The sequence below is a fragment of the Chionomys nivalis genome, chromosome 5, assembly GCF_950005125.1.
Source record: "Chionomys nivalis chromosome 5, mChiNiv1.1, whole genome shotgun sequence".
Lineage (NCBI taxonomy): Eukaryota > Metazoa > Chordata > Mammalia > Rodentia > Cricetidae > Chionomys > Chionomys nivalis.
In genome coordinates, this window is record NC_080090.1 from 83,043,834 (window position 1) to 83,064,441 (window position 20,608).

The following is a 20,608-nucleotide window of genomic DNA, read 5'->3' on the forward strand; positions in this document are numbered from 1 at the left end:
AAGACATGAAGGAACAGAGAGAGGAGGCGTAAGGGCACCGTCACTGAAGCCAGGCAGAGAACTCTGTGAAGGAGAGAGATCAGGGTGTCCGAGGGAGCAGACGGGAGCAGACAGGCCATGAGCAGGACATCTGCATCTGGCAACTGCACAGCCACCGGGAACTGTTTCAGGGGGAGGCTGAGGTCAACCTCCAGCAGAGGGGGTGATTGGAGAGGGACGACAGCAGACAGTTACAGGGCGGGGACTCCACTATGGCCATAGCTGGGCCTGGATCCTATGAAAGGGGCGGGATAGAGGGTAGGATAAAGAGACAGTGAGGGTCCAGGAACCACTATAGGAAGGGTGGGCTGGCTTTGAGCTGACCATGGCTAAGTTGGTCAAGAGGAGGACGAACGGAAGGGTATTTTATATATATATATATGGGATACTCAGATCACACCTAATGACCTGGTTCTGAAATGAAGGAAAATACAGGCTAGTGGCCTTAAGCCAGGATGAATGGCTCTGCAGGAGGCACCATGAACCTGAAATCGTCCTGTTCAGTCTCCTACAGCAAAACACGGAGTAACTCAGGAAGGGATCAGAGCAGTTAGGCTGGACTAGGTTGGTTTTGCTGGCAGGTGTGTGAGGGACGATGCCAGGAAACAGGAGAGCAAGCAAGCAAGGTCGATGCTGCTTGTCATGGGAGGAATGCGGTGCTAGGTCACAGGAAGAGACTAGCCTCCACCTCCCTTCCCTTTGTCAGCCCTCTACCTGCGAACAGCCAGTTAAGGCTCCAGTCTCCAAGGTGGACCCCGTCCAGCTGGTCTTCCAGGTGGGACCAAGGCACTGCACAGCAGCATGCTGGTGGGTTTGATGAGACCATTTCTGAATAGGATATTAAATCTGCGCTCACTTCCCATCATACGAGATAAAGTGGAGAATGCTTTTTCAGGTCCTTTCCCATCTTGGTTACACAGTCTCTCCTCTGGAGGCAGGGGGTTGCCGCCAATGAGAGGCACTCTGGAATCCATGTCTGCAAATCAGCTTTGTTTGGGTTTAAATGTGAAATTCTGATACAGTTAGATGTTTGATTACATTGAAACCTCATTCAGTGGACACGTTTCTAATCTTATAAATTTTCCTATATTGGACTTAAGCTGAGGCTGATTTCTGGCTAGCATCAGTTTGCTTCACACCAAATCCCTAAAACCACCGGAGTCTGGGCAGATGTCTGTAGGATTTACTGAGGACTCACAAACAACGCTCATGGTCTCTCCACGGCTGAGGGGCTGCAAAGGGGAGGTCTAGCAATTCCAGACTCCAGATGAGTTACTGGCAAATAAATGCAGCCATCGGCTTCTTTTATGAAATAAGCACATCACATTCTGAAGATTCTATGAGCCCTAGGAGGGGCTAATGAGCAGCAGGGATGTAATCCGCACTGGGCCTGAGCCAGTCCTGTGTTCGTGATCATGTCCCTTCTGTCAGCCCCGTGTGGGACTCCATGCCGGTTAAGGTTGCCTGCTTACTGATTTCATATCCACTCTCTGTACCTTCTAGATGCCCCATCTGCATGCTCCACCCCTTCCTATCCCCGAGGACTCAGCACAAAACTTCAGAGGCCTTTGCAAACTGAAACTCCTAACTTACGCTGAGCTCGTCTTCAGCCCTCTGCCAGAACCAAAGGCTTCATAGACTTCTCCATGCACAGGGACAACCCTGAAGGTCAGCAGCTCCAATCCAAAAGAGTGTTCCTTACAGGTGCTGCCTTTGGCCTTGCGTCTTTGACTCCTCCCACCATGCCCATTCAGGGCTGGGTTGACCCAGCAATGGGCTCTACTGAGTGACCACTCTGGAAGCCACTGACTCTTTTAGCGAGGGCACACTTTCCTTAAATTTTTTTGTTGGTTTTTTGTTTTTGTTTTTTTTTTTGAGACAGAGTTTCTCTGTGTAGCTTTGGAGCCTGTCCTGGAAATAGCTCTTACAGCCCAGGCTGGCCCCGAACTCAGAGATCCGCCTGCCTCTGCCTCCTGAGTGCTGGGATTAAAGGCATGCACCACCAACGCCCAGCAGGCACACTTTTCTTGACCATCCTCTTAGTCCTTCCCCTATCTGGGTTTCGCTTGAGGACATTTTGCAAGGAACACCATGCAGTGTACTGGTAGGGTACGAGTGTCGTCAGGCAGGTACTGTGATGTTTCAAAGGTGGAGCAAACACAACTTCCAGGGGCCATGTCTCCTTGTGGAGCTCCTTGTGTTGTGCACCCTGCCTCTGCCTGAACCCGCCTACAACAATGCTCTGTCCCCTATATGGGACAGCACACCTGACCGGATCACTTCCAACATACATTCTACGACTCCTCATCTCCTTTGAAATCTAGAGTATTTGAGAAATAAAACAATTTAATGGCTTCCTTGATTTATAGACAACAGAAAGACAAACGTTTCTCTCCATGCATGGTACAATGAAATCCAGAGACAAGAGGCCATCCCAGGACAGGAGCCATGATATTCCAGTCCCCTTCTGCTCAGCTCCCTGTCATGTGGTTCAACTTGATGGCTCAGCAGCCGCAGTCACTGGGAAGAGATGGGAGGCTGCATGGCCTCCTGAGACGTGAGGAAGGTGACAGTCGCTGAGTATGCTGGCATGCCTGGGCACTGCCATGCATTGGTGGACCAGGAGCCAAGGAGAGGGAAGGAGGCTTCCAGGTGGGTTCTCAGTGGCACCAGAACAGTTCCTGAGGCTGGGTCCAGGCCAGGTAGGAGCTAAAGTACTGGCACCGGAGGAAGTGGGAATGAGGACCACAGCACCCTGGGTATGCAGAGTTCTTAATGACACAGTTCTATCTCCCAAAGGGCAGAAAGATTCCCCGAGATGAGGAGCTGGGAGGAATGGAGAAGACAGAACAAGGAGAGATGAATTCTACCCAGAATTGTGATGTCATACGTCTCTGTTCCTTCTGCCTTGCCTTCCCACCTCTCCACCCCAGAGACCTGGAGAGATACTAGAAACCAGAGACCCAGCCACACTCCCTAGTCATAACAGTCAAATGTACTGCTGGAGAGGGAGAAGGACAGATGCCAGGGGCTTTTGAAGGGAAGACCCAGGGAGAGTGGAATGAAAGAAGGGAACTGGTCACTTGCTCTGTCCAGCCCCAGAAGCTGGCAGCCATGACCTGGCTCCCTGATACAAACATGCTGGTCATCTAACTGAGCATCTTGTGCCGGTCGAAGACTGTCTTCCTCTGCTCCTGCACCTGCAGCTTCCATCGCTGCTGAGCGCCTTCCACTCGCTCCAGGACAGTGTTTGCTCGGGGTCCTGCAATGGACGCAGCTGCTGCTGCCATGGAGCGTGCATCCTGCAGCGGGAAGAGAAAGGAAGTGATCTGGCATGAGGAGGGATGGGTCCGAGCCCTGGATCTTTAAAGGCTGGGATAGAACCAAGTGCCCCATGAGCACCTCTAAAGTCTGAATTCCACAAGTGCTGTGGGCTTCACGAGGGCCATCCCTTGTCATCTGCAGACCTTAACAGTGTGTGTGTGACCAGAAAAGCTTTAGTGTCTTCAAGAATCAGAAGGAGCATTTTCTGGGGCTCTAGCTGTCCCAGCAGGGCTGGCTCAAGTCTAGGTCCCATCTTAACCCCGCAGGCTCACTCCAAAGTCTCAGAAGAAGTACTTGGTATTGGTTACAAGACCTCACTTATACAGGCCAAGGCTTCAGTGCTATGTGCCCAAATGCACAGGGCTGGTAGACTAGGCTATGTAACTCCCCTACCTGTCCTACTGCCTAGGGAACACGGGAAGGCCAGGGACCAGGGCCTGGCTATCCTGAGACGGCTCCCTCTTTTCCAGGAAGTGGGGGCCCGTTAAGGAGACAGCAGCTGCAGGATCTCTTGGAGAGGATAGTTGGATGGACACAAAAATACACACATACATGCATGCACATACACACACGCACACACATACACCTAGCTCCTCCTGGGAAAGAGAAGATGGGCCAACATTCAAAGCCTGGTAGGGGTGGGAATTTGGGGCTGAAGACCAGTGTTCCCATGCCAGCGCTGTTGTGACCATGGCCTGCTTGGCAGCCCTGCTCCTCCTTAGCCTGTCTCCCTGTTCCCTCTTCCCCTTTGCTCCCAGACCCACTTCACTGCTGTCGTCAATCTTCCCATAATTACTACTCCTCTGCCTCTGAAGCTCCAGAGCCCATGCATTTCCTGCAGGACCCGAAGCTGATCTTTGGGGGAGAATTAGAGCCGAGGGCCAGGCCCACAGCCCATGGGGATTTCCTCTTTAGCTCTCCCCGCCTCTCATCTCCTGCCACATATCTCTTAAAGGATTAGTGCACCCCTCTAAGCCCAGAGCCGCCCAGTAAATGCAACTTTGCTTCTAATGCCCCAAGCTGGCATAGCTTCTGTCGCCACACGGCTGCCAGGCTGGAGAGCAGGGCGGAGCAGGAAGGCAGTGCAGAGGGAGAGGTGGCTGGCAAGGGGGCTGGAACCGTCTTATCCTTGAAGCACACTGCTGGGCGATTTGTCTTGAGCTCACTTGTTTCTGACTTAAGAGATAGTCCCCTGGGAACCCCTGACCAAGACCGGGGTATCATTGGCAGGCCAGGTAAGGCCCAGGCCTGTAATCCCAGCTACCAAGGAAGCAGAAGCAGGAGGCTAGCAAGTTTACAGCCAGTAGGGACAACTTAGTGAGATGCTGTCTCAGGATAACTCATGTTTAAAGAACTAGGGATAGGTCTGGGTAGTAAATAAAGCACTTGCTGAGCATCTGTGAGGTTGCAGGTACAATTTCTAGCAACACACCAAACCAAAAAGCGAACCCAAACAAAACCCCTAGTCATGTTTCACAGACCCCCCTTAGTGACCTAATGTGACTAGTGGAGGTGCATGTCACAGAGAGACCCATATGTCAAGTGAACTGGCAAGCACAGAAGGGGGCTCAAGGGGCCTCCTCTCTGGGAGTTCAGCACAGGGGTGTTGACAAACCTGGCTTGGACCCCTACCAGACACATAACCTTAAGTGAGTCACCTCTCAGAACCAATTTCTCTATATACAAGATGGGCACTGAGGCCGTTGCAGTCACACAACAAATGCAGAAACTTGGGTCAGCATCTGGAGAGAGTAAACATTCCAGGTCAGTGTGAGGAGTCTCAAACGCTGTTTTAGGGATCCACCAGCATTCAAGGGGACCTACCAGTAAATGAGGCAGGGAAAGGGGTTAAAGCAGGCAGACAACTGTCAGCTGGGCTGCTTCTGAAGAGTCACCATGGCTAACTTCAGACTCTGCTCCTCTCCAGGCTGCCTGCGCTGCCTGAGTGGCCGTAGAACACAGCTTGGTTCGGAATGGTTTTAGCACGGATGTGGGGTTGGGGTGGGCACTGAGGGACGAGCAGTCTAGGAAACAGCTGGCCTACCAGGACCTCAAGCCAGCACTGGGGGCCTGAGGGGCTGATTTCCTCCCCAGTCCTACTCTTGTTCATTCTAGGACCAGTGTTGCTCTGGAGGCCTCTGGCAATTGAGTGCCGGGATGTGAAGCTGGGAGGGCAGGACTATGGGCATCTGGGGCAGAGCAGAGTGGGTGGGAGGCAGTAGCGCCGCTCTGGGGCTGTCTGAGGAAATGGGAGCCAGGGGAGAGCCAGAGCAGGACATGGAGGGAGCGTGTTACATGCCTCACCATGGCTTTACCACAGCTCCACTCACGAGTGTGCATATGAGTCTTAGCCAACAATTCCCAAGTGGCAGAAAACTGCTATTGAGAGGCTCCATGTCCCCTTGGCTAATAGTCTGATCAAAAGGTATTAGAGAATCCACATCTGTTCCCAAGAAGACCCACGGAGGGCCTCACTCCTGCCTGTTCAGCAGTAGAGTTGGCAGGTGGGTGGGAGTAGGTGGGTGGGGGGGCAAGGCAAGGAAGTCATCACCTCTAACCCTTTTCCCTTCAGGGCTGGGTCTGAGGACTGCAGGGAGGCAGGGGACAGTTAGGAGCAGGTGGATGGAGCCCCTCCCACAGTGGTATATGGATAGGAATGATTCCCTAAAGGTCCCCAGCTAACCAGCCCAAGAAGACCCTGACAAGCATAGGCCACCATATACCAGGATCTTTCCCAGGCACTTCACAGGGCTCACTCCTAGGCTCACCTGCTGGCAAACAGTTAATGCCACCTCCATCTTACACACAAAGCAACTGAGACTCTGAAGGACCTTGCCACCCGAGGTCGCATGATTGCATGGGACCCTGTTTCAACTTGCACACATATCTGTATTATCCCGTATTTACTGTCTTAGGAGTCAGTAGCATCTGTCCTAGGCTGGCTTTCCCCAAGCGGAAATCATATGGACAACCAAAGGGCCAGGCACAACTCAATCCGGAGTCAGCTCAAAGACTCATGGCTGCAAGTGACGGGGTGAGAGCGTTCCAGGGCCCGATCCCAGCACTGATGCCAGGGTAAGAGCTACTGGGTCTACTCCAGCTTTGGGAAACTACTCCCTGAGATCTGTAGCAAGGACAGGGAGTGGCAGAGCTGGGACCCCCACTAGGACTACCCAACCACAAGACGTTCTAGAAGAGTCCACTGAATGGCACACCTTCCTAGTCTGTTATCAGAGGGAGGGACCATCTGAGCAGCCTGCACCAGTGTCTTCTAGACCCCAGGAGGCCCAGGGTTCTCAGCTCCCACTGCACAACCATCCGTGAACAGGAAGACAGGCCATTCTTCGGAAGCCCTGGCTTCCTCTTCATCTAGACCTCCGCACCCTTAGTTCCCACCATCCTTGTTTTTCTGGCTTCCATGTACACCCCATCCCACAGATCTTAGAACTGACTCTATCCATGGCCCCCACTGGGGTGAGAACTTTGAAGACCCTGTCAGAGCTCAGGGGAGAATGGGGAGACAGCTAGCGCCTCAGAGAAACCCTTCCTTCTCTCTCTTCAAAGGGAGCCTTCTGTACATCTAAAACAGCTCTGTTGCTGTTTCTGTCCCCACAAACATACTGGCTTCCTCCTTTCAAAGGGCGTCTGAGCCCAGGGATTAGGCCTAATGCCGCTGGAATCCAGGGAGGCAGCACCCAGCAGCCAGGCCCACTGAGGCTCCGCCAGCGCTTTCAAAGGGAACACAGCAGGCTTTTATCTCCTGCGGACCGAGGTGCCCTGTGGGGGGATGCCTCCCTTTCTTTGCCAGGCTTCCAGCTCCTACCTACAATCAGTGGGGTGATGGAGTCAAGGAGCCCCCAATCTTGACAAACACTCTGGCTATCAAGTCTCACCTCTGCCTAGGTCCCAGGCTCCTGGGAGAGGGGAAGGGAAGTCCCTGAAGCCAGGCCACTGTTCTTTCCAAAGCTTGTGTGACCTTTCAAGGAACCCCCAGGGCTCACTTCAATTTTCTCTTTTTTCTACTTTTTCTTTCTCTGGATCAGGAAAGGCCTTCTCCTTAATTTCAGCCCAGAGTCATGGCTGTAGTCCCTCAGAAGGTGACCATGGGGACCTTCCTCATGTGTACTGACTGCGGAGATGATAGACTGTCCCTCACCATCCCCGCCCAGGTACCCATGGCCATTTCCAGCTCAGGGCCCATGACCCTCCCTGACAAGGCATAGTACTCCCTCTCTCCCATCTGTCTTTGCGATGTAGGCAAAGCCCCACTCTGCTGGAAGCCTTCCCTCCTAACAGGGACCTCTTTTACTAAAGATGGCCTCTTTTGCTAAACCTTAAAGAAGATTTTCCCCAAGTATCTAGTTTCACCAAAGACTGTCACCCACAATATCATCTTAACAGCCTGCCTTTGTGTCCCTGGTCCAGTCAACTGGTTTTGGCTCTCTTGGGGCTGAAGCCGGTGGACAGGCCAAAAGTCTTAGTAGATCTCAGCACAGTACCGCCTGCAGGATTTCAGAACACAGCAGGAAAGGATGGGAGCTGCTGAGCCATAGGCACCTAGGCCTGGACACTATGCAGGATGACAGGAAGGCAGGGGATGGGGCAGGGGCCTGGACACTATGCGGGATGTCAGGAAGGCAGGGGATGGGGCAGGGGCCTGGACACTATGCGGGATGTCAGGAAGGCAGGGGATGGGGCAGGGGCCTGGACACTATGCGGATGACAGGAAGACAGAGGATGGAGCAGGGATGACATGTAATAAGAACACTGTATTTCCTGGCCTACTTTGAGGGTGCTCATCCTGAAATTGATCCTGCACACCCATCCCACCCCAACCCCCATGCGTTGGACCAATGAGAGCAAACTGACTTCAGGTCAGAGTCGCCAAGAAACGGAATACAACGTTCTACGACCCTTAGAAGCCTTGGGTGGGAGACGAGGGGTGTCCTCCTGCCTGTACTCTACAGATGGAAAATGAGTTCATAAACTCTGCCTTCAGTCTGCAGTGACAGTTCTCTGCAGCCCCTTATGGCTAGGCAGCAATCCTCCTTAGAGATTCCTTCCCACCAGGCCAGACCTGCAGGCAGAAGACTCTACTGTGTGTGATTCAGGTCCTGTTCCTGGGACCTGACCACATCCTCAGAACTCTCCACAGACAGGCTCCAAGGGAGGAGCACCTAGGACTCTTGGACGAGGGGAAGCCTAGGCTCAGACGTAGAGACGGCAAACTACCCTTCCCTGGCTCCATATCTAGGATGGCAGGAGACATAGCAAGGCCATGCCCAAGAGCCACACATTCCTAGGGAATCATGGCGCAAGCTGTGTAATCATCGGCTGCATCTCTCAATTATTCCCCGGCCAGGACTGCAATTACCACATTACCCCTAATCGCCCCATGTTTATTAGTGATGCTCTCTCCTATCAGAGCTGCTATTACTCTACATTAATAACTGGGTAGGCAAGCAAGCTTTCCTCCCAAGCACAGACCACCCAACTGTCAGGGCCACCACCTCCCAAGCCCCACCAACTCCCTAGCCCCACCTCCCTCCTCACCTCTGCTCCACCTTTGGTCAAATCCATGCCAGCAGGAGGCTGGTGGGAGTGGCAAGCTCCCAGTGCCTACTTACTGTCCTCATCCTCATCCTCGTGGTCTGGTCTGGTCCAGAACCCTACCACCTGGGAAGCTGCACAGAGACCCACAGTCTCAGGGTCCTCACTCTGGATTTGAACTTGCCTTCTCTTGTCTCCAATCCAGAACTTTAAAATCTCTAAAACTGTAGTTGCCTAGTGCAGCTTGGCCTAGGCCTGGTTACCTCTCCTGATCCACAACTCATTAAAGGGAGTGCTTCTCTCTCTCACTCAACTGTGTAAGGACCAGCATGGTCCTGTTAAATCGCCCACTCCGATCTGCAGGCTCTGCCGTTCCCTGGGCAAGCTCTTCTCTGCAAGCCTCTGAGGGCAGCAGGCACGTTCCGCCTTTTCTTCTTTAAGCTAGCCAGTCACCTTCCAGTTTCTGTGAGGAACTCTCCCAGGTGTCAGCAGACATGGCTGAGGCCCGTTCCCACTGTGTGCTCATTGGGACGTGCCTAGGCTCCTGTATCAAATCCCCACTCTCTGACAGGGTACAGTATCTTCCAGCAACGAGGCCGCAGGGGCAGAGCGCAGGGACACTTTCCCTTGGGCAGGTATATAGGCAACCTGGTGCAGTGGTCCCCGCTTCCTTACCATAGAAAGGCAAAACCCTTTACTACCCTCTATTCTGGCATTTACGGCCTTCGTTAATCTGCTGGACTTCCCGGCCAGTTCTGCTTGCCATCACTCCAGAAATCCAAATTCTGCATTTGTACCCAGAGGTGCTGGAGTATCACCCACCTGGCCCCTCTAGCTTCTGAGATCCTGTCTCTGCCTTCAGCCCTCAGGGCCAAGCTTTGAAGTGAGCAAGCACTTGACAGATGTTCATAGAATCCCTGAACAAAAGAATAAACCTACCGCCTCCAAGTCCCCCATATACTTGTCACCAATCGGAGTAGGCAGCATAGCACATGTACCTACATGCCACAGGTCTCGGGTGGACCACCTTCTTCGCCCCAGCCTAGTGACACCATGTACTGACCAGGTGCCAGGGAAGTTGAGGGCACCATCTACATCTGGAAGGTCAAAGGGCGATTTGCTGTTGTATCTGGGTGAAGCATGGGAAAATGGGATGGGGAAAAGCAACCGAAGATGACAGGGGCAGGGAGGAGGCACCCCTACTTTAGGGCTTAGCCTAGCAACCTACATGGTGGGAGCCCAGGGCCATGGTTACCTCATTTTCCTCTTCATTGTGCAGCTGCTCAGTGTAAGCATCTGGCTTTCGAATCAAGGGGTCCACCAGCATCAGGAAGGCCATGTAGAGTAAGAGCGCCCCCACCACAGACAGGTAGATGACAATGATGACCTAAAAGAGAGATCAGCCTTACTCTGTGATCCAGCATCCGATCAGGACCCCATTTCTAGTCTTTTATTCATGTTGGCTGTGGGTGACCATCAAGTTAGACACTGGTACTACGAAGTGATATGGGACTGGAAGGAAGGAGAAATGGCCCATGCCACAGGCTCTATGCTAGCCCAAGACTGTTCTACGACAAGGAACATTCCAGCAGGTACCACGATGACAGGAGCAGCAGCCTGCTGCTGGACACCCAAGAAGCTCCAAAGTGAGAAGCAAGGGTCAGTCAGCTATACGAGAGTCTATATAAAGGAGTAGACTCATGAGAAGCTAGAGCAAGGATCTCAGGCTGGGCAAGACGGGAATGGGGCAGCCTGTGTCCTGAGGGTGCTGGTCCATGCATACAGCAACATGATGCAGGGATGGGAGGACAGCAAGAGGCTGCATCCTGAGGGCCAAGGGTGGCAAAGGCATCTTAAGGTGACTACTTCACCCACCTCCCACATATGGAGCCTCCTAAGTTAGAGTAACTGTGTCTTATGGAAAGGACAGATTCAGGCCAGCAAGATGGCTTAGCAGATAAAGGTGCCTGCCACCAAGCTGGGTGACTGAGTTTGATCTCTGGGACCTACATGGTGGGAAGAACTGACTCTCATAAGTTGTTCTAAGACCTCCAAATGTGTGCTGTGATGTGTGTACCCCAAAACATAATTTTGTTTTTGCTTTTTGAGAGAGTGTTTGTCTGTGTAGCTCTAACTGTCCTGGAACTTACTCCGTAGACTAGGCTGACCTAAAACTCACAGAGATCTGCCTTCCTCTGCCTCCAGAGTGTTGGCATTAAAGGTGTGCATCACCACCATCAGTCTTAAAGACTTAAAAATTGAATTAAAAAAAATTAAAGGACAGATTCAATCAGACTAAGAATTCAGTGTGAAGTATGGGTAGTTGATGCATTTTAGTGGGGCCCCTACGTGACATGCTCTGTTGAGTCACTAATCCCTCAGTTATTAGGACCACAAAAGCACCTCACTCAGCCTGAATTGGCCCTGCGTGGCTGTGATCACCATACGGGAACAAGGCCAAAGCACTCACCCAGGACCACAAGTCAATGGTAGAGACGAAACTCGGACCTGGCTTTGCTGACTACACCTCAAATGCCTTTTCTACCTGCTAAAATGCCTAGTCATTGCTCGTTTCTGATCCCAGTGATGTCCCTGACTGAAAAAAAGGGGTTTGAAAACCAACCAACCCACTATGGGGGCTGGGAAGACGGCTCAGTCAGTCAAGTGTTTGCTGCATATGCTTGAGGACACAAGTTTAATTCCCCAGAACTGGCATTTAAACAAACAAAACACCAGGCGTTATGGTGTGTGCCTATGTGCTCGGTGCTGGGGAGGAGAGACAGGGCTTGTGGGCCAGTTCATCAGCTGAACTGGTAAGATCCGGGTTCTGTCTTGAAAGTCATTGAGGAAGACACCCAAAGTTTACCCCTGACCTCCATGCATCCATACGCACATGGATACACATAGAAAATGGCAAATCTTAGACTCTTTAGCTTCATTCTCAGCTTCATCAAAAGCTAAGTTCAACTGGATTCACTTTCTCCTGAACTGGGGCAGCAGTTGCTGTGTTCAGGCCCCTTTAACAAGGTGGACACTCTGAACTGTTGCCTGCACCCAAGATGGGGCAAGAAAGCAGACGACGCAAGTGCTTGGGGCTCCTAGGTAGAGAGAAACGAGAGGGGTTGGGAGTTTGTGCTCATATGGTTCCACGCAGGGAGGAGGTGACACTGGGCTCTGAACTGGGTATCTAGATGGTCTCTAGAGGGTGGCACCTATAAAGGAAGTTCAGAACCAGGGAGCTGGCTCAGGAGAGGCTGTCCTAGACAGGAGGGTGAACCTACACAGGCTGACAGGGCCAGGGGAAGGCAGACAGCCATTTGCTATGCAAATGGGGGTGGGGTTAGTATAGGGAGATGAGTCCTGCCTAGCGGCACAAGGATGGACAAGGGCTTTGTGGGACCCTTCTTCATTCCCCGTGTGGTGGCCGTATCTATCACTTCTGTCTTCAATTCACCCAGATGGTTAATGGTTCAGGAAAAATCAGAAGACTAGAGTGTGACGTCCAGTGCATCATGTGGTCACGGAAGCTGTCTCCAGGAGGGTGACGTCATCTTCAATCACCTACAAGCTCCCTAGGAGTTCACTTCAACTCCCAGCACCAAACCCAGATAGCCAGGCACCCAGAGATGGACCAGCATCCTCTCTCTAGAGGGAATATGGAGTCTCAAGCAGCAATGAGTTCTCATTTCTCACCACACAGGAGAGAAATGTCAGGAAGCCCATCTCTCAGGCCCACCCAAAGGTGTAGGACTCAGACCCCACATCTGCATATTGGCTTTGGAATGTTAACAAAAGGCATGGGACGGGGCACATGTATGCAGTCCCCAAACCCCGGCAGTACCTTGATGGTGGTGGTGCTCCGTTCCTCGTACCTGCACTCGCAGAGCAGGCAGTAGGCTTCCACATCGTGGCCAGGCACCGGCATGGGCTCCACCACATGCAGGCAGTTGCTGAAACACAAACAGACAGGGCTGCTGAAGGGTTCTCACGCCTTGGGGTCCAGCAAGCAGGGGGTAGGGTGCTGAAGAGGTAGAAAAGCCTGTAGGTACGCACTCCCAGGAAGGGCAGAAGCTCTTTCCCAGCCAGCTGACTCCTTCCTGGCCACTGTCCAGCAAATCTCTGTGCTAGCACCATGCGCCTCAGTGGTCCTAAACCCCCACCCTCAGCTGCCTTCTCCTCTTGTGCTGGCTTCCCTGGAGGCTGCATCTGCTCCAGCAGGTTGTACTCAACTCATGGGTCTCCAATCTGAATCTCTTCTATGGCCTTCTATGCTATCATGACTGTACTCCTTAGGTTCACTGATGGCTGTGATCACCACCTGACTGCCCTAGAGGAGCCATAAATGCACATCTGTGCACTCTGCCCCTGGTCCTCAGTCTTGCACATTGACTATGGAACACACACCCGAGACAGGGATAGCAGACAAGAAACTTGCAGCACCTCTTCTGCCAGCCAAGTCAAACTTGGGAGTCCTCTGCGACAATACTTATTCTTCACCTGCAAAGCCACCACATACCCATGATTTTCTTCCTAAAATGTCTAAAATCCATCTTCTCTGTTCCCTCCTACTGGCACACCTCAGCTGAAGCGCTCATGATCTTCCCCTGGCAAAGTCCAGCTCTTCAGTCCTGCCTAGAACTACCTTCCCATGGTGGGCAAGTGGTGTGGGAGGTCCTTTTGTCTATGTGTTGCTTTTATTGGTTAATGAATAAAGAACTGCTTTGAGCCTATGGCAGGGAAAAACAGAACTAGGCAGGGAAAACTAAACTGAATGCTGGGAGAAAGGAGGCAGAGTCAGAGAGAAGTGATGGAGCTGCAGGAGACAGGCACTGGGAACTTTAGCCAGTAAGTCACTGTCATGTGGCAATATACAGAATAATAGAAATGGGTTAAATTAATATGTAAGAGATTAGTCAAGAAGAAGCTAGAGTTAATGGGTCAGGCAGTGATTTAATTAATACAGTTTCTGTGTGATTATTTCGGGTCTAAGCTAGCTGGGTGGCTAGCAACCAACAAGTAAGCTCCCTTCTCCAACAGCCAAGTGACAGTACCAAGTGACCATACCAAAATGGGTCTCCTGTCACATCATCCTCAACTTAAAACCAACCGGTGCTTCCCTAGCTCATCCAAGGCCTAGGCAAACAAACTGTTCCATCAGGGCTTCACAGCCTCTCTCAGGCCTTACCCACAGCCGAATCTGCCACTCTCCCCACCCCACCTTAGAGCCAGGCTGACCTGTGACTGTTCTCAGAAGAGTCACACGAAGCATGGACTGTGTGGTCCATGCATATCCTTCACCACACAGATGATTCAGCCCGAAGGCCTGACCTCCCACTCACACTGCCAGTTCCCCTGCCTCATCCCCACCATACAGCTCCTAACAGATTTCTAACCAAAAGACCCCAAAGGAAAACTACTATCACTGGGAAGAAAATAAGCTCCTCTGAGGTTCAAAGAGGTGAACCAGGCATCGTGGTATAGTGGGTAGTTAGTTTGCCTGCCATTGTGTGTCCCCTGTCCTTTCGTGAGGGACATTGGGGTTAAAACATGGAGACCCAAGTCACTTTAGAAAGGTTCCTCTAGCACTAATGAAAGTTCTGCAGAAGTCATGCATGGCTTCCTGAATATAATCAGGCCCGATAATCCAAGTTGTCAGGCTGGGTTTCTGGGAGGCACCAAGGGTATGCAAGACCGTTCACTGAGAGAAGAACAGAAGGTCCTTTCAGAGTCTCTGCTTCTCCTCAAGTCCAGAATGCAGCCCCCATTAGTTCTCTAGACCTCCGAGGATCCTGGTTCCACCTCTGGGAAACAGCTCTAACACTCTATCCCCTACAGCAGGAATAGGTGCCTCTTTGCTGTACTTCAGGGTACTGCTTCTAGGCCCTGCATGTTGCTTTCTCTGGGCATCGCTCGCAGACAAACAAGACCACTGGTCATCATGAGCCAGACTCATGATGGTGCACACCTGTAATCTCAGTGCTCAGAAATGAAGGCCAGGGCATCTTGAGTTCAAGGCTGTCCTGAGCTATGTGAGACTGTCTATAAAAACTAAAGCAAACAAACAAAAATTAATCTCTCATCATTCCTGCCCAGAGTGAATGCTGCCTTCCCTTCTCCAGCAAATTAAGCTTTTTGGGCCTTCCTTCCTGAGTTACACGGGACTCTGGGTCAGAAGGGCTACTACTCTATGGCTACCATGGGCTCTGTGAAAGCCCCTAGGAGTCCAAGGTTTTTTGCTCTTCAATTTGTGATCTTGGTACCCAGGAAAATAGGCTGCAGGAGGGTAAGGGGAACAGTATAAGAAGGTGAAATATTTCTGTCCTTTCTGGTTCTCTAGAGAGTCATTGAAATCCTACATACTTTTTGTTTTCCTAAGAAAGACTTTTATTTACCTTCTGGGGGCTGGGTAGGGAACACTGGGGGAAGAAAGGGAAAGAGGAAGACAAGCTGGGTGTAATTCTCCACTCTTCTACTTAGACTGTAATATCTTAACCTCTCTGGCCTCAGTTTCTTCATCGATTAGAGAAGCTAAGCTTGATTGGTGTCTTTCCAGCTGTGCCCTATTGGATAGCACTAGAAATCCCGTGTAGGAGGCAGGGGAAGGTAAGGAAGGGTTTGCAGGGCCTCTCTATCAGTGCGGTTCTGATTTCATACCTCACAAAGCTTGTGTTTCCTGAACAGATCGTGTGTGTAGAAGGATCCTACTTTAACAAGCCAACCTTGGGACTTGTCGCTACAACATTTAACAAAGCCAAGAGGGCCTTTTTACATGCCTGTGATCATAGACTTTCAACACTACATGGCTTAATGCCAGCAACACAGGAACACACACAGCTGTGACACCGGGTGCTGGCCTCAATCTAAACACCCATGAGACATAGGACCGAAAGACTCAAAGAGGTCTCTAGTTCTAGCCCTGCCAGTAAGATGCCAGGAACAATGCCAAGCCCCACTCCACCAAGGGACGCTGAGTAAATATATGATTGCTCTCAGGCCCTAAAACCCTGGGGTCTCACGGCCAAACTTCAGCACCACTAATCAAAACTTCCTATAAGGCTCCTTCCAAGGCAACTGATGCCCTCTTTTGGCCTTCACAGGAACTGCATGCACACAGTGACCAGACATACAAGTAGGCAAACACATCCACTCATATATAAATACACAATTAAATGAGAATTTAAAAAGTACATCAAAGCACAGTGGGGATTAAGCAACCTGAAACATGGTCAACAAATGGCAAAGCTGGGCTGGGTCCAGAAAGGCGGAAGCGGAGTCCAGCCATCCACATAGAGACGCCTCAGAGAACCCAGCTGCTCCCGTCTGGAAACTCTCAGGTGTGGTCTGGACAATGGCATCATGGGCACCTCAAGGACTCCAAGCAAAGTTACTCTTCTGACAGACACTACCATATTTGCTGAATCAAAATCCTGGCAAGATAGTGCCAGGATTAGGTATTTTCTCAAGGCTCACCTAGCGATCTTTGATGTCCACGTAGCGGAGGCCTTGACCCAACCCATTCAATGCCTGTGTCTGGACCTTACCCCACGTGTGTCTGACGTCTTCAAGGATGAAGCTTCCCACCCTAAAACTACCAGTACTGAGAATGTTTCCTTCACTCACACTGAGGTCTATTTCCCTGAAGCTTCCATCCACTGGCCTTCCCTCTACACTATGAGACCACCCCCATCCTTCTGGTTCCAATCCTTCCCTCTACACTATGTATGCGACCATCCCAAGTCTTCCTGGTTCCCGAATGCTCCTTCCCTCGGCATGGCAGCTGTTTCCCTCTCTTGTACATCCACTGAATGCCCAGGTCTCTCCCTTTTCAGGGAGATAATAGCTCCTCAAGCTATTCCTTCTAGAACACCGTATCTATACCTCCTTTCACTGGTTTTCTCTACCTGAATGAATTTTTGGTTATTTGTGCTTTTTTTTAAAGTAAGGGGCTAAGAAATGAATTCAAGATCAGAGACACAAGGAACATAATGTAAGATCTTTGTTTGGACCTAAGTCTATGCAATAGCAAAATGGGAACAATAATCTACTCCATTTACCTTACACGGTTGCTCTCAAATCAGCACAGAATACGGGTAACAGCTTTGCGAAAGCAGCGAATGGTACACACTACATACTTCTGCCTCTCCCATTCTCTACTGCCCTTCGTCATGCCCCAATTTAAAGGTTTAAAGCAAAACAATGAAATTCAACTCCCTTAACTAGAATTCAAGATACCCGGTTTTTGTTATCAAATAGTTAAGGACAAAATATGACTTGGTAGGCTCTCCACAGAAACGGGCAATTTATCTCTAGACTAGGAAGTCTAGTAAGCCCTGGCAATTTCAATCAGGCGCTGGAGCCAGTCATTTGCAATGTCTTACCAGTCCTTCTGAGACACATTCTGGTTATAAATGTGCCCACTGATGTTTCTATACGGTGGACAGATACATTTGCACCGGATATCTTCAGAGCTCTGGAATTTAAAAAAAAAAGAAAGAAAGAAAAAGAAAAAGAAAGTAAAATAGCAGGAAAGATGCCTGCCTGGGTTCAGATTCTAGCCATGCTAGCAAATTTTCGTGTTGTGTCCTGTTCTGTGAGGTATGTATGCTTTTGAATTTTCCCATCCGCAGCTCACTGAGGACTGGATCTAGAGTAAGGCTGTCCCATCACAGGGTCCTCAGGATAGGAACCTCTCTGGCAGCAAAAGAAACAGAAGCTGCCGGAGGCTGCCATCCAGGGAGCGGTGTGCTTGTGTGCAGGGCACACAGCAAGCCAAGGGCAGGCTTCAACCCTGGGGCCCACACTTGTGGATTTTCTGTCCGGTGGGGTAGGTGGCCAGATTTTCTTCCAATTCTCTCTTAACTCCCTGGGTTAGACTGGGGAACGGGTGAATAAAAAAGACGGGGTGTTACCGTGTGAGAAGGCCCCCTCCAGGAATTCCTTAAAGGAAAGAAGCAAGGCCCGCCACTCACGCTCACTTCAGGGTCTTAGTGAGCCTCAGAATCTAAGCCACAGAGGCCCACAGAGCATCTAACCCCCACTGCTGGTCCCCTACCCCTAAGGAAGGGGAGCAGTCTCAGGAGACTGGCACGAAGCTGGGTCAGGTTTGAAGCAAAAGCTCCCATCTGTGCATGCCTTTACACTCAGAGCATTTTACAGCATTACGTGATTTGATTATCCCCAAACTGAGCGGCAGATTCGGCCACAGCTGTTTTTTACTTAGGGCAAAGGAAGACATGGAGAACTTGGGAAACTTCTCTAAACAAACTTTCTTGCTGGTGGGGCATTCTGCCGAGGGCCAGTTTGGTCTGAAACCTATGGCAGTATGCCCCGAACCCTGTGCTTCCTACACCCTTAGGAAGGCCTGCAGCCCCAGGTAGGAGCTTTCAAGTATGGTCCTCGGGTGGGTGAGGGGCAAGGGTGGCGCTGCGGCTACCTTGGTGGCAGTCCCGCAGGCCCGGGGCTAAAGCAACGAGATGCTCCTGGCTCACCTCCCTCACCTTGTTGGCTTGAGCTGGGGGTACCAACAAGCACCCCACCGCAGCCACCAGACACAGCAGCTTCATGCTTATCAGGCTTGATGAGCCAGCAAGACTAGATGCCTGGGGGATTAAAAAGAAACATGGAGTCGGAAGAAGGGAAGGTGGTCACAAGACAGCCAGCACCCTCGGCCCCATTACAGCTTTGCTGGACTAGAAAAGGGGGCCGAGTTCCAGGATTCCTGGGCCAGCTCTAAAGTCCAGCTCTCAGAAGCTTCCCGTACGCTAGCAGAGTCTTCTGGGGTTACAGCCGCGCGGAGCCCCCATATCCAGTCAACCAGGCCCCGCTCCGACCCTCGCCTCTCCTCCTCCCACCTCTCTGCCTCCACTGCCCCCGTAGCGACGATAGGGCCCAAAGAGAAGCCCCGATTCAGACTGCCAAGGGCACCGCACACCCTGCCTAAGGATTTGGGGCGGCTGGGAACCCCCAGTGTCCCAGCGACCCCCCGCACCCCTCCCCCAAAGCCCGGTCCACCAACCTGCACGCTCCGCCGCAGCCGCCACAGACCAGCAGGCTCCACCCCTCCAGTTTCTATTAGCTGCCAGAGCTGCCGCTCAGCGCAACCTCACTAGTCGCCAAGACAACAAGACCCACCTTCGCCTGGTCCAGGAGGCTCCCCACTCTAGGGAGAGGAAGGCATTTCTCTACCAAGACCTAACAAGAAAAGGGACTGTCTACCTTTCCTACAGAGAACCGAGGATCTCTCCAGGCTGGTCCTGCCAACTCCTCTCAAAGCCTTTGTTCTTCCTAGTGCTATATTCTCTTCCTGTTTTAACGAAAGCAACTTAGAAATGAAACTAGTCACAACAATAACGATTTAAAAACAAGATCAAGTACGATTGTACTAATTCACAGTTTGAAAATATTTAAAGAGTCATATATATATATAATTTTAAAACAGGGAATTCAAGGGACAGTCCCTATTCCTGCACGCAAAGACAACCTGAGGAGACTAAAACAGGATTAGTAAAAGGTATGGGGCTGGAGGGGGCTGTGCCTCATTATTCCACACTGCTTCTAAAGGCTTGGCAAATTGAGACAAAGTGTACAAGACCGGGGCTGGGAGGAGGGGTAGGTTAGGCTGCTAAAGGACAGATGTGAACTTCTTACAAGCTGTGAAGGAAAGTGGAATCATCTGAGCCCAGGGCCACTACTGAGAGGACATCTGAGCTTTGGCCTGAGACGTTCATGGAATTCAGTACCTGTGTTACACCTACTCTTTCTGGATACCCATTTCTTTAGCTAAGAACCCCTTCAGCTTTGATGGACTGGGGTTCCCAGAGGGAGGAATAGTCATACGGACAAAGTGTAATTTAGAATTAAAAACCACAGAGGAGTTTCCCTGGCGTGTTATTGGAGCACTGTTGTGTCAGGTACTAGACACTGCGGCTGTTTAAGGGAGGGGGAAGGCACACCTTGACGCTGCTCTTGTAGAACTTGATATGTCTTACAAAGAAAATGGTCAACCAGCCGTTACAGTTTAGGATAGTAAGACCTTTGTTGGGAAAAGAATACAAAAGCCAGCGGAAACTTAGACCAAGAGCCAGGGGAGCCCAGGCTGTTGGCGAAGCTTTGAAGGTGGCAAGGGGCTCTCTGAGCTGGCAGTGTGTGATAAGAATACCAGCACCGTTATCAAAGGTCCCCGTGCTACTGCCAGGACCTGTGGCTTTGTTATCTTATCTAGCAAAAGGACTTTGCAGGTGTGATACAAATTGAGGCCATTAGGATCTAGAGAGTATATTGAGAGAGTATATTGGACTGTTCAGGCCAGTCCAATCTAATCAGGCCTTAAGAGAGTTTTTTTCCTGACTGTGGTCAAGAAAAATGTGGCCGTGTGTCTGGTGGTCTGTTGCTGCCTTTGAAGGCAGAGGAAAAAGTTTCGAGAAAAGGGATGTGGGTGCCTTCGAAAAAGCAAAGAAGTGGCCTTCGGTAGATGTCTAGAAGCCCCATAGATATATACCTTGATTTTAGTTCACTGTCATACATGCCAGACTTAAGACCTACAGAGATGAAAAACAATTGTTTTAAGCATTTTGTTACCACAGCAACAGTAAAGTCAGAGGAGGTAAGGTGCAGGGTGGTGCACACAGGTGGAAATGCTTGCAGTAAGAAAGTAAGTAGCTCAACACGGGTCTTCTTGCACCTGCCTTTACCCTAG

The 20,608-nt window shown here is 51.0% G+C and overlaps 1 protein-coding gene across 2 annotated transcripts; it reads right to left on the bottom strand.

The window, feature by feature from the left end:
• Positions 1 to 2,367: 2,367 nt before the first annotated feature.
• Positions 2,368 to 18,967, bottom strand: Tmem9 (transmembrane protein 9). 2 transcript variants are annotated; one of them, XM_057770955.1, is made up of 6 exons: positions 18,929 to 18,967; positions 18,411 to 18,512; positions 17,292 to 17,383; positions 12,755 to 12,863; positions 10,169 to 10,300; positions 2,368 to 3,341 (listed from the first exon to the last, which is right to left on the bottom strand). In XM_057770955.1, exons 2-6 carry the CDS (start codon positions 18,474 to 18,476, stop codon positions 3,189 to 3,191), a joined length of 552 nt encoding a protein of 183 aa, XP_057626938.1. In that variant the 5' UTR covers positions 18,477 to 18,512; positions 18,929 to 18,967; the 3' UTR covers positions 2,368 to 3,188. The 2 variants fall into 2 exon arrangements, with proteins under 2 accessions (XP_057626938.1, XP_057626939.1); XM_057770956.1 differs by lacking the exon at positions 18,929 to 18,967 and adding an exon at positions 18,765 to 18,855.
• Positions 18,968 to 20,608: the final 1,641 nt, after the last annotated feature.

Excerpts from the sequence above, each read along its gene's own strand:
- Tmem9 (XM_057770955.1), bottom strand. The coding sequence starts at position 18,476 with ATGAAGCTGCTGTGTCTGGTGGCTGCGGTGGGGTGCTTGTTGGTACCC. Across the intron at positions 10,301-12,754 it reads GGAGCACCACCACCATCAAG|GTCATCATTGTCATCTACCT; the intron begins GTACTGCCGGGG and ends TCTCTCTTTTAG. Across the intron at positions 3,342-10,168 it reads ACAATGAAGAGGAAAATGAG|GATGCACGCTCCATGGCAGC; the intron begins GTAACCATGGCC and ends TTCCCGCTGCAG.